The 13,347-nt window shown below is 39.3% G+C and overlaps 2 protein-coding genes across 23 annotated transcripts in view; one reads left to right on the forward strand and one right to left on the reverse strand.

The window, feature by feature from the left end:
• Nucleotides 1-8,010, forward strand: part of CENPU (centromere protein U) — a 43,271-nt gene extending 35,261 nt beyond the window's left edge. Inside the window, exons 9-13 of one of the 4 annotated variants that reach the window (XM_017959256.3) lie at nt 18-96; nt 319-366; nt 1,593-1,654; nt 3,566-3,619; nt 4,893-4,985. In XM_017959256.3, the coding sequence (XP_017814745.1) occupies nt 18-96; nt 319-366; nt 1,593-1,654; nt 3,566-3,584 (208 nt within the window). In that variant the 3' untranslated portion in view covers nt 3,585-3,619; nt 4,893-4,985. Of the gene's footprint in view, nt 1-17; nt 97-318; nt 367-1,592; nt 1,655-3,565; nt 3,620-4,892; nt 5,050-7,607 lie in introns of those variants that run through there. The other 3 variants (XM_003899406.4, XR_647631.3, XM_009207960.3) reach the window with 3 other exon arrangements.
• A 46-nt stretch (nt 8,011-8,056) lies between these two features.
• Nucleotides 8,057-13,347, reverse strand: part of PRIMPOL (primase and DNA directed polymerase) — a 42,882-nt gene continuing 37,591 nt past the window's right edge. For 16 of the 19 annotated variants that reach the window (XR_002522329.2, XR_002522328.2, XR_002522327.2 and 13 more), the window contains 3 exons: nt 11,418-11,500; nt 11,287-11,333; nt 8,132-8,481 (listed from right to left, as the gene is read on the reverse strand). Coding sequence is in view for 16 of the 19 variants with exons in the window: in XM_017959254.2 (XP_017814743.2) it covers nt 8,224-8,481; nt 11,287-11,333; nt 11,418-11,500 (388 nt within the window). In the remaining 3 variants the exon portion in view is untranslated. Of the gene's footprint in view, nt 8,482-11,286; nt 11,334-11,417; nt 11,501-13,347 lie in introns of all 19 variants that reach the window. The other 3 variants (XM_009207953.3, XM_003899408.4, XM_009207958.3) reach the window with 2 other exon arrangements.

A 13,347-nucleotide genomic window follows, 5' to 3' on the forward strand; every position in this document is an offset into this window, starting at 1 on the left:
TTTTAATTCCTCTACAGAGAAAGAACAGAATCTAAAGTTTGTAGGGCAGCCATCGACACATTATACGTTAATGTTAAAGAACAAGTCATCAAATTGGTAAGCTCACTGACATGAATTTGTTGGTCTAAGGTTTTTTTCACTAATCCTGAAGCAGCATATTGTTGTCTTAGAAAAGCTTGCATTTGTTGGCAGTATGGTAATAAACTCATTAGAACTGTTCATATTCCACATAACTGTTTTTAACTGAATGTGATACATGTGAAACTAACATTTACTTTTGGAAAATAATGTACATAATGTATTTTTTGTTTTGTGTAGCTTAAAGAAAGCCAGATGTTGAAAAATCTGAAAAGGAAGAATGCTAAGGTAAATGATGATGTATGTGATTAGAATCATAGAGTCAATACTAACATGTAGAGTTATGTAAAGACTTGACTCTGGGTTTACAGCCTTTAGAGTGTGAGTAGATTTCATAATCTTGTCAGGCTTTTATTTGGTTGATCTCATGGTTGATATGGTTGGTATTATTAATGCAAGGTAAGGAATGGGGATCCTAGTCACTTTTGTTTCCTAAGGCTGCACAAGTGTCAAAATAATTGTTTTTATAATTAAAGACAGAAATTTAAGCCTTTTATTAATGTCACAAAGTTAGCTTTTAAAAGACTACCAAGTCCAAAATGACCACTTATATGGATAAATATTAATATATATTTATTGCTTTTGCGGACGTCGAAAAGCACAACCTTTTAGAATAAAGAACTGTCCCAGGTAGGACAGCCTGGGAAGAATACTGGGTTAAGGGTCAGGAGACCTCATGTCTAGTCCTGGCTCTGCTGCTTCATTGCTATACCACCTATAAACTATACACCACTGGGTCTGCAGTGGGCGACAAGCCAGCCAACACGAGAGTCTCCTTTGCTTACCTGGAAACGGCTGGACCAAATGCCTCTGAGCGTCAGAGGTGAATCCAGGAGTGGAAGTCCACCTCTGCATTTAAAATAGAACTAGACTTGAAATACATACAGTTTCCTTCCAGTGATTGCAAGCTCTGGGATGTTTTTGTTTTTCTTTCAGTTTTAATCTTTTATTGGTCATTTCTGCATTACTTATTACCGAATGGGAACATTATGAATGTCTAACAGTGGAGTATTACGTAGTCACTAAAAGTGACTCGATGACTGAGATAATAAAATACATTGAAATGTTCCTTTTAAAATACAGAGTGGATCACAACACTCCCCTGCTTTGATAGTTTCCTAGTGCACCTAGATAAAATCTCCTCACTTTACAGGTCACAGGGTCCAGTAAAGACCTGGCCCCTGCTTTCCTCCTGCTTTCCTCTGGTCATTCTGAAGTAGATACCCCTGCTTTTCTTTTCCAGAGTTCTCTCTTCTTTTCCTTTATAGCACATATCACAGGTTGTAAATACATATTGTTTCTGTGTAATGTCTGTCTTCCCCATTAGACCAAAGTCTGTGATGGTAAGAATTGGGTCTGTCTTGTTTTCCACTGCACTTCATTACCTGGCAGCGTATGTGGCAGTGCTCAAACAGTTACAAATTAATTTTAACACAAATGATTGTGTTACTTAGATGATTTCAGATATCGAAAAGAAAAGGCAGCGTATGATTGAAGTCCAGGATGAACTGCTTCGGTAAGATACTATCAAATCCTGTTTGAGCACTTACCTAAAAGGATGTAATTATGGTGTGTCATTTAGGGGAGTGACACTTGCTGCTGTGTTGTATTAAAGCCCAGGTTATCTTCAAGCGCCAATACTCAGTGAAGGCAGGGTATGTTGCCTAGTTGCCCCACCTTTTGGCAAAGGAGAATTCCACACTGATCTATCTCCACAGATTTCTCAGCTCTGGCCTTAAGAGATATATGCTTAGATTCCAGAATTCAGCTGCCTGGGTTGAATTCTAGAATCTACGCATTAAACTGCTTGAACTGCTTGGGTTGAACCCAAGCTCTGCCACTTACTGGCTGCGCAACCTTGACCAAGTTATTTGGTGTCCCAGTGTCTCAGTTGCCTCTTTTGTATATAGGCGTCATCATCATCATACCTAGACTTCGGTATTCTCAAGTTCTGCCTGTCTTTGGTTACTTTTGCTCACATGTGAAAACCATAGAGTGCTGTGGAAATTAGATGAGTACATATATAGAAAGTGCTGTGGAAATTAGATGAGCACATATATAGAAAGTGCGCCACAGGGACAGGCGCACGCAGTAAGTGCTGTGTAAGTGTTGACAGTTGTTTATGTTGTTACGGTCGAAGGGTATGCCTTGGAGTGGCATGCATGTGAATCCACTCCCAAGTGTGGGCCAGGTGAACTTACCAGGCCCTGCAGGCCAGGGCTGCCCCCAGTTTCTGGTTAGGAAGACTGGAGTGCACATCAGGTGGCAGCCCACAAGTATGTTTTGAGGCCATGGCTGTCATGAGAGCTAGAGTCTTGGTAATAAAACAGTGCTAGCTGTGCTGTCTGTTCCTGAGCTTAAAAATAGCTTGAGAAAGAAAGTGATATTGTCAGAAAATAATGTGTATAATTAAAAGTTGAAACTTTTAAAAACTCGTTCAAAACTAAGTTTTTAAAAAGAGCCTGCTAGGTCAGGCACAGTGGCTCACGCCTGTAATCCCAGCACTTTGGGAGGTCAAGGTGGGCGGATCACTTGAGATCAGGAGTTCAAGACCAGCTTGGCCAACATAGTGAAACCCCATCTCAAAAATACAAAAATTAACGGGGTGTGGTGGCACACGCCTGTAATGTGAGCTACTGGGGAGGTTGAAGCACGAGAATCACTTGAACCTGGGAGGCAGAAGTTACGGGGAACCAAGATCGTGCCCGTGCACCCCAGCCTGGGTGACAGAGTGAAACTGTGTCTTAAAAAAAAAGAAAAGAGAGACTGCCACAGGAGTTTAAGGGGGAGAAAGCAGTTGTCTAATCTGTTGGTTTCTAAATCGAGTCTCTGGACAGGTGCTGGCCTATGGTAAGGTTTTCATTGACCCAGGCCAAAATAAGAAAACTAAAGGCAAATATAACAAGGAAAGCTGACATTTACAAGCTTCCTCTGTGGCAGGGCACTTTCCTAAACACTTTCTATGCTAACTCATCATCACAGTCCTATGAGACAAGTGGTTATAGCTATAGTCAGGCCGTGCCTGGTTACACTTGTCTTCAGTGTGAGACTACTGAGATGAGTTTTTGTGTTTTTTTGTGGTTTTTTTTTTTTTTTTTTTTTTTGATCCAGAGTCTCACTCTCGCCCAGGCTGGAGTTCAGTGGCGCTATCTCGGGCTCACAGCAAGCTCCACCTCCCAGGTTCATACCATTCTCCTGCTTCAGTCTCTCAAGTAGCTGGGACTACAGGCGCCTGCCACCACACCCGGCTAATTTTTTTTTGTATTTTTAGTAGAGATGGGGTTTCACTGTGTTAGCCAGGATGGTCTGGATCTCCTGACCTCGTGATCCGCCCGCCTCGGCCTCCTAAAGTGCTGGGATTACAGATGTGAGCCACCGCACCCGGCCTGAGACATGTTTTAAAGACTGACTTTTGTTTCTTTTCCAGATATAAATTTAGAAGTTGAGAAGTATATTTTGAAAAGGCATAAGAAAAACTATGGTATATCATTATTTTAACTTGCTATATGAAAACCTAAAGCACAGGCTTTTGTTTCTTTTCTAGATACAAATTTAGAAGTTGAGAAGTGTATTTTGAAAAGGTGTAATAAGAAAAACTATGGTATATCATTATTTTAACTTGCCGTATGAAAACTTAAGGCACAGGGAGGTAACTTGCCCAGAGGCGCAGCCCTAGGTAGTGGGGGAGCCCGGATTCACTGTCAGCTGACTGACTCCAAATTCAGCACTCCTGACCGCGACTGCCAGCTCAGTAGTGAGTTTTCCCCAGCGCTGCATTTGTTCAATGTAAAGAATTGTTAAGGAAGACTTTTCGTGACTCATGCCGGTAATCCCAGCACTTTGGGAGGCTGAGGCGGGTGGATCAGTGAGGTCAGGAGTTTTGAGACCAGCCTGGCCAACATGTTGAAACCCCATCTCTACTAAAAATACAAAAATTAGCCGGGCGTGGTAGTGGGCGCCTGTAATCCCAGCTATTCGGGAGGCTGAGGCAGGGGAATCGCTTGAACCCAGGAGGCGGAGGTTGCAGTGAGCTGAGATCATGCCCCTGCACTCCAGCCTGGGTGACAGAGCAAGACTCTGTCTCCAAAAAAAAAAAAAAAAAAAAAGTTTTTATGAAATTATATTAGAGAATAGTTGTGTTTTAAATCTTTATTTGGCAAAATACAAAATTTGCCGCCTTTGCCCATCATTTTTTTTGTTGGTCCATAAAACCCAAGTTAAACCTTTTTATTTTATAGGTGAAGAAACTCAGCCATTGAGATGAAACAGTTTGCCCAAGGTCACATGTTTTCATCCAGGCACTGAACGTCTTCCACTGGTTTTATTAGACTTTGGAAAGTGGACAAGATTTGATAAGAGGAAGGAGCACTGGGAAAGCTTTTTGTCCGTGGTTTCTGTGTTAGACTGTAGTGCCTGGCTCCTCCGGCACGAGCCTCTGAATGTTAGCCAAACATACATTTGATCCAGTAGTTCCGAAGACTTGAATGGCTTGATGAATTTCAACATTTATAAGGAATGTTCTTCTGTGAATGTCACTGCTAATTATTCATTGTGCATTGTATTTCAGAGATTTTTTTTTTCCCACATTTTAAACTGAAACCCAGAATCTTTTACACATTCATAGTTTCAGAGCCAAAGCAAATCATCTAGTTGGCCAACCCCGGTTCTTCACACTTGCTCAGTGTACTTACAACCTCAGTTTCACACACGATAGGCTGGTACATTTTATTATATGTCACTTATTTTTGTTTTAGGTTAGAGCCACAGCTGAAACAACTACAAACAAAATATGATGAACTTAAAGAGAGAAAGTCTTCCCTTAGGAATGCAGCATATTTCTTATCTAATTTAAAACAGCTTTATCAAGATTATTCGGATGTTCAAGCAAAAGAACCAAACATAAAGGAAACGGTAATTCCAATTTTACTTTTTACCATGCTTCAGAAGATGATTGCGGGAGAGCATTTTCATGCTAGAGTATCAGAAGCTTTGGGGAAAGACAAATGCAGAGACAGAATTACAGAGTCCACCTAAAATAGTACCGCTGTAAGCCAGTGAAACTTCATTATATTAGCACTTTTCTTAGCTACTTAATGAAGGCTGGAGGAGTAATGTCCAGAATTGCTGATTCGTGTAAGATATTTTCACTCGGACAGCTGAATTTCATCAAGGGAAGTTTATATTCTGTGTATAAATCTCAACTGAAAAATCACACTCTGCTGTATTATAATTTTCATTCATATAAGACCACTCAGCCATGTTTGAAAGACCAACCTTTTCTGTTTTGTCTAGCCCATGTTCACAGCGTCTTTTACATATGAAAAACAAGCTATTTTTCCATATAAGTGGTAGGTATGATTTTAGAAGCTAAGAAACAGGCCGGGTGTGATGGCTCTCACTTGTAATCATAGCACTTTGGGAGGCTCAGGCAGGTAGATCCCTTGAGCCCAGAAGTTCAAGACCAGCCTTGGGCGATATGGTGAAACCCTCTCTCTACTAAAATACAAAAACTAGCCAGGTGTGGTGGTGCGTGCCTGTAGTCCCAGCTACTCAGGAGGCCGAGGTGGGAAGATCACTTGAGCCCTGGAGGTCCAGGCTGCACTGAGCTGTGATCGCACCACTGCACTCCAGCCTGGGTGACAGAGCAAGACCTTGTCTCAAAAAAAAAAAAAAAAAAAGTTAAGAAACATTAAAAGGGAATATAATGGGAAAACATTTATTGTTTTAATACGTTTTGTAGTTGCTTCTGGATTTTTACTGCAGACTTTGCTACTGTTACGCCATCTGCCTCAGATTAATAGAAATGTTTAAGCTCTAGGGAAAAAATTTGTATACCCTAATATAATTTATATAAAATATGTATAATTATATGTAATATATACATATTTTATGATCAGATTTGTATTCTTCACTTCTAAATTCAATGTTAAGGTTTTGACACTGATCTAAGTTAATTTTCCTGAGCCTAAGATTTGTTTATATATTAGAGATCTGGAAATAGAATGCTTTTAAAGGTATTTTTTAAAATTACCTAACTAGTCCAAAGCTTATGATTTGAAGTTTGGTTACTAAATTTGGGGAAGTTACCTGTAGCATTGATTCAGCTTGAACATAATACTTTAGTTAAAAGCGAGGTTTAGTGTCTCTGCCTTGTCTGGAAAACACCACTGGATGAGCATCCTGTTCTTGGCATGACCTCAGTGCCTTCTTGCACTCCTTGTAGTAACTGTCACTTTTGCCTTATTGAGTGTAGATATTTGGGCATATGTCTTACTCTAAACATTTAGTGACAAATGTAACTTCTTCCCCTTTATCCCTCCCTAGAGCAGGTGCCCATGGGAGCTTGAACACATTAGTTTGTCAAATATTTGTATAAAATTTCATTATCATGTGTGGTAGTCACAGCATGACAGCTTTTCTGCTGTCATCTTGAAAACATGATATTAAACAGCAAACTATCAAAGTATGATACAATTCTGTAAGGGGAATTTAATCATGCACCCTTAGATACAATTTGCAACTGGAATTTTGACTTTGTTAATTATTTCAAAATCGGGGCTGGGCATGTTGGCTCACGCCTGTAATCCCAGCACTTTGGGAGGCTGAGGCGGGTGGATCACAAGGTCAGGAGTTCAAGACCAGCCTGGCCAACATGGTGAAACCTCGTCTCTACTAAAAAATTAAAAAAAAAAAAAAAAAGCCGGGCCTGGTGGCGGGCGCCTGTAATCCCAGCTACCCGGGAAGCTGAGGCAGAGAACTGCTTGAACCCAGGAGGCGGAGATTGCAGTGAGCCAAGATCACGCCACTGTACTCTAGCCTGCTGACAGAGTGAGACTCCGTCTCAAAATGTTAATTATTTCAAAATCATGAGTTGGATGTTGTGTTTTATTTTATGTTGGGTTTGTGTTCTAATTTTAACTTTAATCATTAAGAACATTTGGATTGGCAACCTTTGAGACATTTAATTGATTCTCCCAATAATTTCTTGAGATGATAGATTTGGGGTTTTTTTTTTCTTAGGAACTTTTATGGATCTGGTGTCCTCATTCCATTAGTTCTTTAGTTAAAGTAAAACCTATCTTACAGTTTTCTGTGTTTTAAAATAGACATGATATCAAGCAGACCCTACACAGCACGAGCAGACTTGCCAAAACCAAGCCTTGACGTGTCCCAGGCATGATTTCCTGTCTTCAGTAATAGAGATGATACAGTTCTTTGAATCAACTGGTCTTCTGGGATAAGAAGATCAGTTCAAGCTTTGCAGAGCAGCTCCCTAGCAACTTTGTGATCAATTATGTTTTAAGGAAATGGATTAAAACCAGTTGTCTTAATGGTCCTAGTTAAAAATGAGAGGAGTAGTTAATGGAAAGCTCAATCAAAATTTGCATTGGTCATAAGACTGGGCTACGTAACGACAAGGTTTTAAGTTTTTGATATTGCTAATTATATAAGTTTTTTTCTTTCAACAGTATGATTCATCCAGCCTTCCAGCCCTGTTATTTAAAGCAAGAACACTTTTGGGAGCCGAAAGCCATCTGCGAAATATCAACCATCAGTTAGAGAAGCTCCTTGACCAGGAATGAGAAGAGCAATCTACTAAAATGTGCCCATAGGAAGACTAGTCTCATGCTGTTACCGTCTGAAACTGTACTTTTATAAATAAATTGTTTTGCAAAGAAGTTATGGCCTACTTGCCAGAATCTAAAATTTGTTATTCAAATTAAATGGCTGTGAACAATGTTAAATAGCATTAGTTTGTCCAATAGTTTTAGAGGCCATAATCATCTTTTCTGGTTAATATCTTGAGTAATTTAAAAATGTTGACACCTTAATCAGCCCCAGATATGAGCTATAATAAACCTGTAAAATTAAGTTGATGTGAATGTAATTTTGATTAGTTAAGGCGATTTCTATTGAATTTAAGTACATCAAAGGTAATTTTTAATAAAATTGGTTCATAGAAGTAAAAAACAAAAATTGGAAAGCAAAGTGATAAAACTTATCAGGTTGAATGATATATTTATCAAATCTCACAGACATCAGGCAAATTATAGCCTGGTGACAAAAGTGTCCATAGTGAATTAGCTACTCTTGTAATACTTCTATAATTAGCTCATCAGGAATTTCATCCGCTTCATTGTTATAACTGAGAAGACTGTTCTCTGCAGCTTCAGCTAATTCAGCATCTTCAGTAGCTTCTAAAAAATAAGCATCATCAATGTCATTATCCCAGACAGCATCAGCAGATGCACCTGTTGACAGCTTGCTAAGTGATGGTTTATGAGGATTCTGGGTTTCATTGCTCCTAGTTTCATCTGCTTCATCTGTTGTCAACTCTTCTTCCTTTATTTCAGTGGGGAAGTGTGAGAGAGTGGGACAGGAAAATATTTACTCAGGATATGTGATTTAACCATATACTCTATGTTGAAGTAAGGTATTAAGTGACAGATACTAAAGTGAATATGCTGAAGGAATGCTGTCTCCGATATCGCACGGTGGGAATGAGTGCACTGATGCAAACATTGCTGCACCGAAGCTCAGACACACTTGAAACTCCAAATTTGAAATTACCTGCAGTGCTGTGACACATACTTTTCAATATTCCCCAATGGAGGAAGAGCAAGAGTAGATTTAATTTTTTAACAAGTGGACAGTCCAGCTGAAGACAAATCAAGATAAATTTGCTACCTTTACAATGGACTTACTACCCATGCTCTAAATTTTAAAGTATTTAGAAAATTATAAACGGATTGAAAAAAGATTAAACAGTTGCCAAAATATGACTGGATTGTATATTACATAATAGTATTGTATCAATTATTTTACCATAGAATGTCGTCAGTATAGACATTTAGTTGATCCTCTCAAAAAATTATTTATGTAAAGAATGTCCTTATTCAGTGCAGTGGCACGTGCCTGTAATCCCAGCTACTTGGGAGGCTAAGACAGGACGACTGCTTGAGGCCAGGAGTTTGAGACCAGCCCGGGCAACATGATACCCTCCTCTCATTAAAAAATCTACAGAAGGTCTTATTCAGCTACGTGCTTAAATATTAGGAGATGAAGGGTTTTGATGTCTGCAGTTTGAGTCATCAAAAATAAGAATGCATGTGTATATACAGTAGAAGGAGAAAACGAATGTTGCCAAATGTTAACAAATGACAAATCTCAATGAAGGACAGACAGCAGAGTTCCTTATTCTTGTACATTTCTGTAGGTCAGACCTTTATATTAAATTTAAAATCAGGTCACCAATGAAATAAAATGATCAGTGCAATAGAAAAGCAGGTATAAATAAAACCAACTGGTAATTTAGTTTAAAATATTTTTTTAAAAACCAGATGAAGCACGAGGCAAAATGTTAACTGAAAACCAAGTGATAGGTACATGGGTGTTCATTATATATCTTTTATTATTTTAAACAGTTATGTCCAAGTAGTAATACTGTACCCCAATGGTACTTTCAACTTGGCATTTTTGACACGTTACTGGATAAGCGGAAAAAGCTTAAAAATCCACTGCAACCACAAATATCTAAATCACAATCCAGACCAACAAGGATGATAAAATCCTCCTCCTCTGGGAGACAGTTTATTTTTTAAAATTTACTTTGTTCTTGTTTCAACACACATTTTAACCTGGTATTTTGCCAGAGAATTTGGCTATCAGTTATTTTATGTCCAGCTCTTGCAGACCAAGAATGGAATTTCCACCATTTCAAACGGATGGAGTTTTTTTCGATGGACATGTGTTACAACTTGAGTAGATACCAGATTGAGTTTTCTAGACTATAAACCCAATCACTTGTTCTGCTTGTAGCAGGTAACTTTATTCTAACCATAACACTATAAAGGAAAAAGCTGATAGATGTGACCAAAAAAAACAAAAACACAAACTAAAACCTAAAAGTAAAAGAAATATGTCAAAAAGAGTACTTAAGTTATTGCAAAAAAGTTACAGAAAAATGGATAGAGGACAGGTACACGCACTTCATTACAGAAATACTAATAGTGAATCTGAAAAAAGTTCATTAAAGAAATGCAAATTAAAACAACTGAGGTACTGCATTTTTGCCTACCAGATGAGTAGTGATTCGAGGTAAACAAGCACTGTTGGCAAAGTGTGAGGTAATAGGTGCTCTCAAATTATTTGTGGAGGTCTAATATCCTATACTTTGCATGGAGAGCAATTTGTGCCACTGAAGATATTTGTGATACTTCAAGTAGAAAAAAAACTGAAATAGTATGTGTGCTATCAAAATGAACACATAAATTCTCAAAGGTACATGCCAAAACATTTGTATCATTTATCTCTGGTCAAATGAGTGAGGAAGATTCCTCTTTTGCTTTTTGTGTATTTCCTAATTTTATGGTTTTTGGTTTGTTTTTTTTTTTCTTTTTTGAGGCAGTCTCACTCTTGTCTGCCAGGCTGGAGTGTAGTGGCATGATATCAGCTCACTGCAACCTCCACCTACCGGGTTCAAGGGATTCTCCTGCCTCAGGCTCCTGAGTAGCTGGGATTATAGGCATGGGTCACCACACCTGGCTAATTTTTGTATTGTTAGTAGAGATGGGGTTTCTCCATGTTGGCCAGGCTGGTCTCAAACTCATGACCTCAAGTGATCCGCCTGCCTCGGCCTCTTAAAGTGCTGGGATTACAGGCCTGAGCCACCGTGCCTGACCTAATTTTATGTATTTTCATTTCATTCTACAATGCATGTTAATTATTGGGGTAAATAAAAATCTTTAAGAGAAAAATGTTGGTTTGACAATCTGGTAATACCTGCCAAAATTAAAACTGAATATGCCCTTTGACACAATTCTACTTCTAGAAATTCATCCTACAGATACACATGTTCAAAGAAACACAAAGATGGGTATTTTGTTACTTCGAAAAGCAAAATATGGGAAACTTCTTAAATGCCTGGGACTGATGAAATTGTACACCTTCTCAAGCAGCAGTGAAAAACAAGGTGTGTATTAGGTATGTGCTGAAATGGGAAAATCACTACAATATATTCCTACAATACAGTCATAAGTGAAAACAAGGTACCAAATGGGTTTCAAAGCTATTTGGACACTCATGGCTCAGGTATACTATTGTACCAATAACTCCCTGGTAAGGAGAAAGACTAAAATCTGTACTTACCTCTTTGAAAAGAAACAGGAGACATACTTCAGCAGGCAATGGGAAACCTGAATCAGAAAGACAGCAAAACTATTACATATTATAGCTATCGAATTTTTACTTTGTGGTAAATGTAAAAATTAGTAACTCACAGTCAGATTTGAAGTTTTCTGCTTTACATACAGGGTCATGACATTTTTGATACCAAACTTCATTTTTCAGATCAACCAGAATCCTTTATGTTTAAAAAAAAAAAAAAAAAGTAATATTAATACCCAGACTGGGTAGAAAACAAAATCCAGCTGCATGCTGTTCCAAAAAAAATTCCTAAAACTTACAAAGATGGAGAAAAATTAAAAAGTGAAAGGATAAAAATAGATATCAACCAAAACAGTGGTTGCCAAAAATCACACAAAATGAACTGCAGGGCAAAAAGTAGATACAAAAGTTCCCCCAGGAAGATACAACAATTCTCAACCTGTATTCACCAAATAATACAGCTGCATCTTTGTAGAGCTGGGTTTTGGGGTGTGGTTATAATAAAAAGCACCATTAACATCAGGCCAGGCACCGTGGCTCACACCTGTAATTCCAGCACTTTGGGAGGCCAAGGTGGGTGGATCACAAGGTCAGGAGTTTGAGACCTGCCTGGCCAACATGGTGAAACCCCATCTCTAATAAAAATACAAAAAAAATTAGCCGGGCGTGGTGGCGGGCACCAGTAATCCCAGCTACTCAGGGGGCTGAGGCAGGAGAATTGCTTGAACCCGGGAGGCAGAGGTTGCAGTGAGCCAAGATCGCGCCATTGCACTCCAGCCTGGGTGACAGAGCAAGGCTCCGTCTCAAAAAAGCACCATTATTACATCAACGGAGAACAAGGTATGAGTTAGGGAGGCCGGTGTCTAATCTGATTCCAAAGTTTAAGAGTGCATACATAGGCCTGGCGAGGTGGTTCACACCTGTAATCCCAGCATTTTGGGAGGCTGAGGTGGGAGGATAGCTTGAGGGCAGGAATTCGAGGCCAACCTGGGCAACAGAGAGAGACCCCATCTACAAAAAATTTAAAAATTAACCAGCCATGGTGGCACACCTGTAGTCTAAACTACTCGAGAGGCTGAAGCAGGAATATTGCTCAAGCCCAGGAGATGAAAGCTGCAGTGAGCCGTTGCACTCTGTCCTCAAGCCTGGGCCATGCCACTGCACTCAAGCCTGGGTGACAGGGTGAGACCCTGTCTCAAAAACATCAAAAAAAGGAGAGTATACATCCCATTAATAAGTAATAGTATTTAAGAATGAAATAAAAGTTTGGTTTTTTGTTTGTTTGTTTTAGTTTAATGGATACTGTTATTCAAACTGCCACTAAACTGTTAGGACATAAACACTTACCAAGTTGTTTGAAATTCATTACCAGAGCTCAGGTATTTCTTTCGGCCTCAGAGAAAACGTGAAAAAACAAAGACACCAGGGGAACCATGAACCAAGAAAATCTGGGAACTTCTGGACCAAATGCTAGGCGTTCAGTCCTTACCTACAGAATGCTCTTTGCGGGAGGTTTCTGATTTTAGAATTGCATTGGTAAGTCAGTCTGGAATGGATGCATTACGAGGCACGCTTTCCGGAAATGTCACCCAGCTGTGCAACTGGAGTCTACAGTGCAGGTGAGTCATAACCTTGGCGCTTCCGCTGTGCGCAGGGTTGCGCACTTCTGCCTCGGGTTTCCGCGTGAGTCAGAAAGAGCAGATGCCCTGGGCCTTGCTCTGCCCCATTTGTGCCTTTTCATTCCTTGTATTCTGACATTATTAGTAAAGCTTGACACTGGGCAAGATTTCTGATGTGCGTGGATGTAATTTGATTATCCAGTCCTCAACTTCATTAATCAGGGAAATTCCCATGAAAACCACAATATTGTTTTATATTTGCCAGATGGGCAAAACCAATTTTTTAATCCTAACAATACAAAAGTGTTGGTGAGAACATGGAACAGTAGAAAAATCTCAAAACACTGCTGGCAGGACTATAAACTGGCACATCCATTTGGGAAAACAATTTATGATCTAGTAAAATTAAATATGTACATATTCC

Source organism: Papio anubis, chromosome 3, assembly GCF_008728515.1.
Source record: "Papio anubis isolate 15944 chromosome 3, Panubis1.0, whole genome shotgun sequence".
NCBI lineage: Eukaryota > Metazoa > Chordata > Mammalia > Primates > Cercopithecidae > Papio > Papio anubis.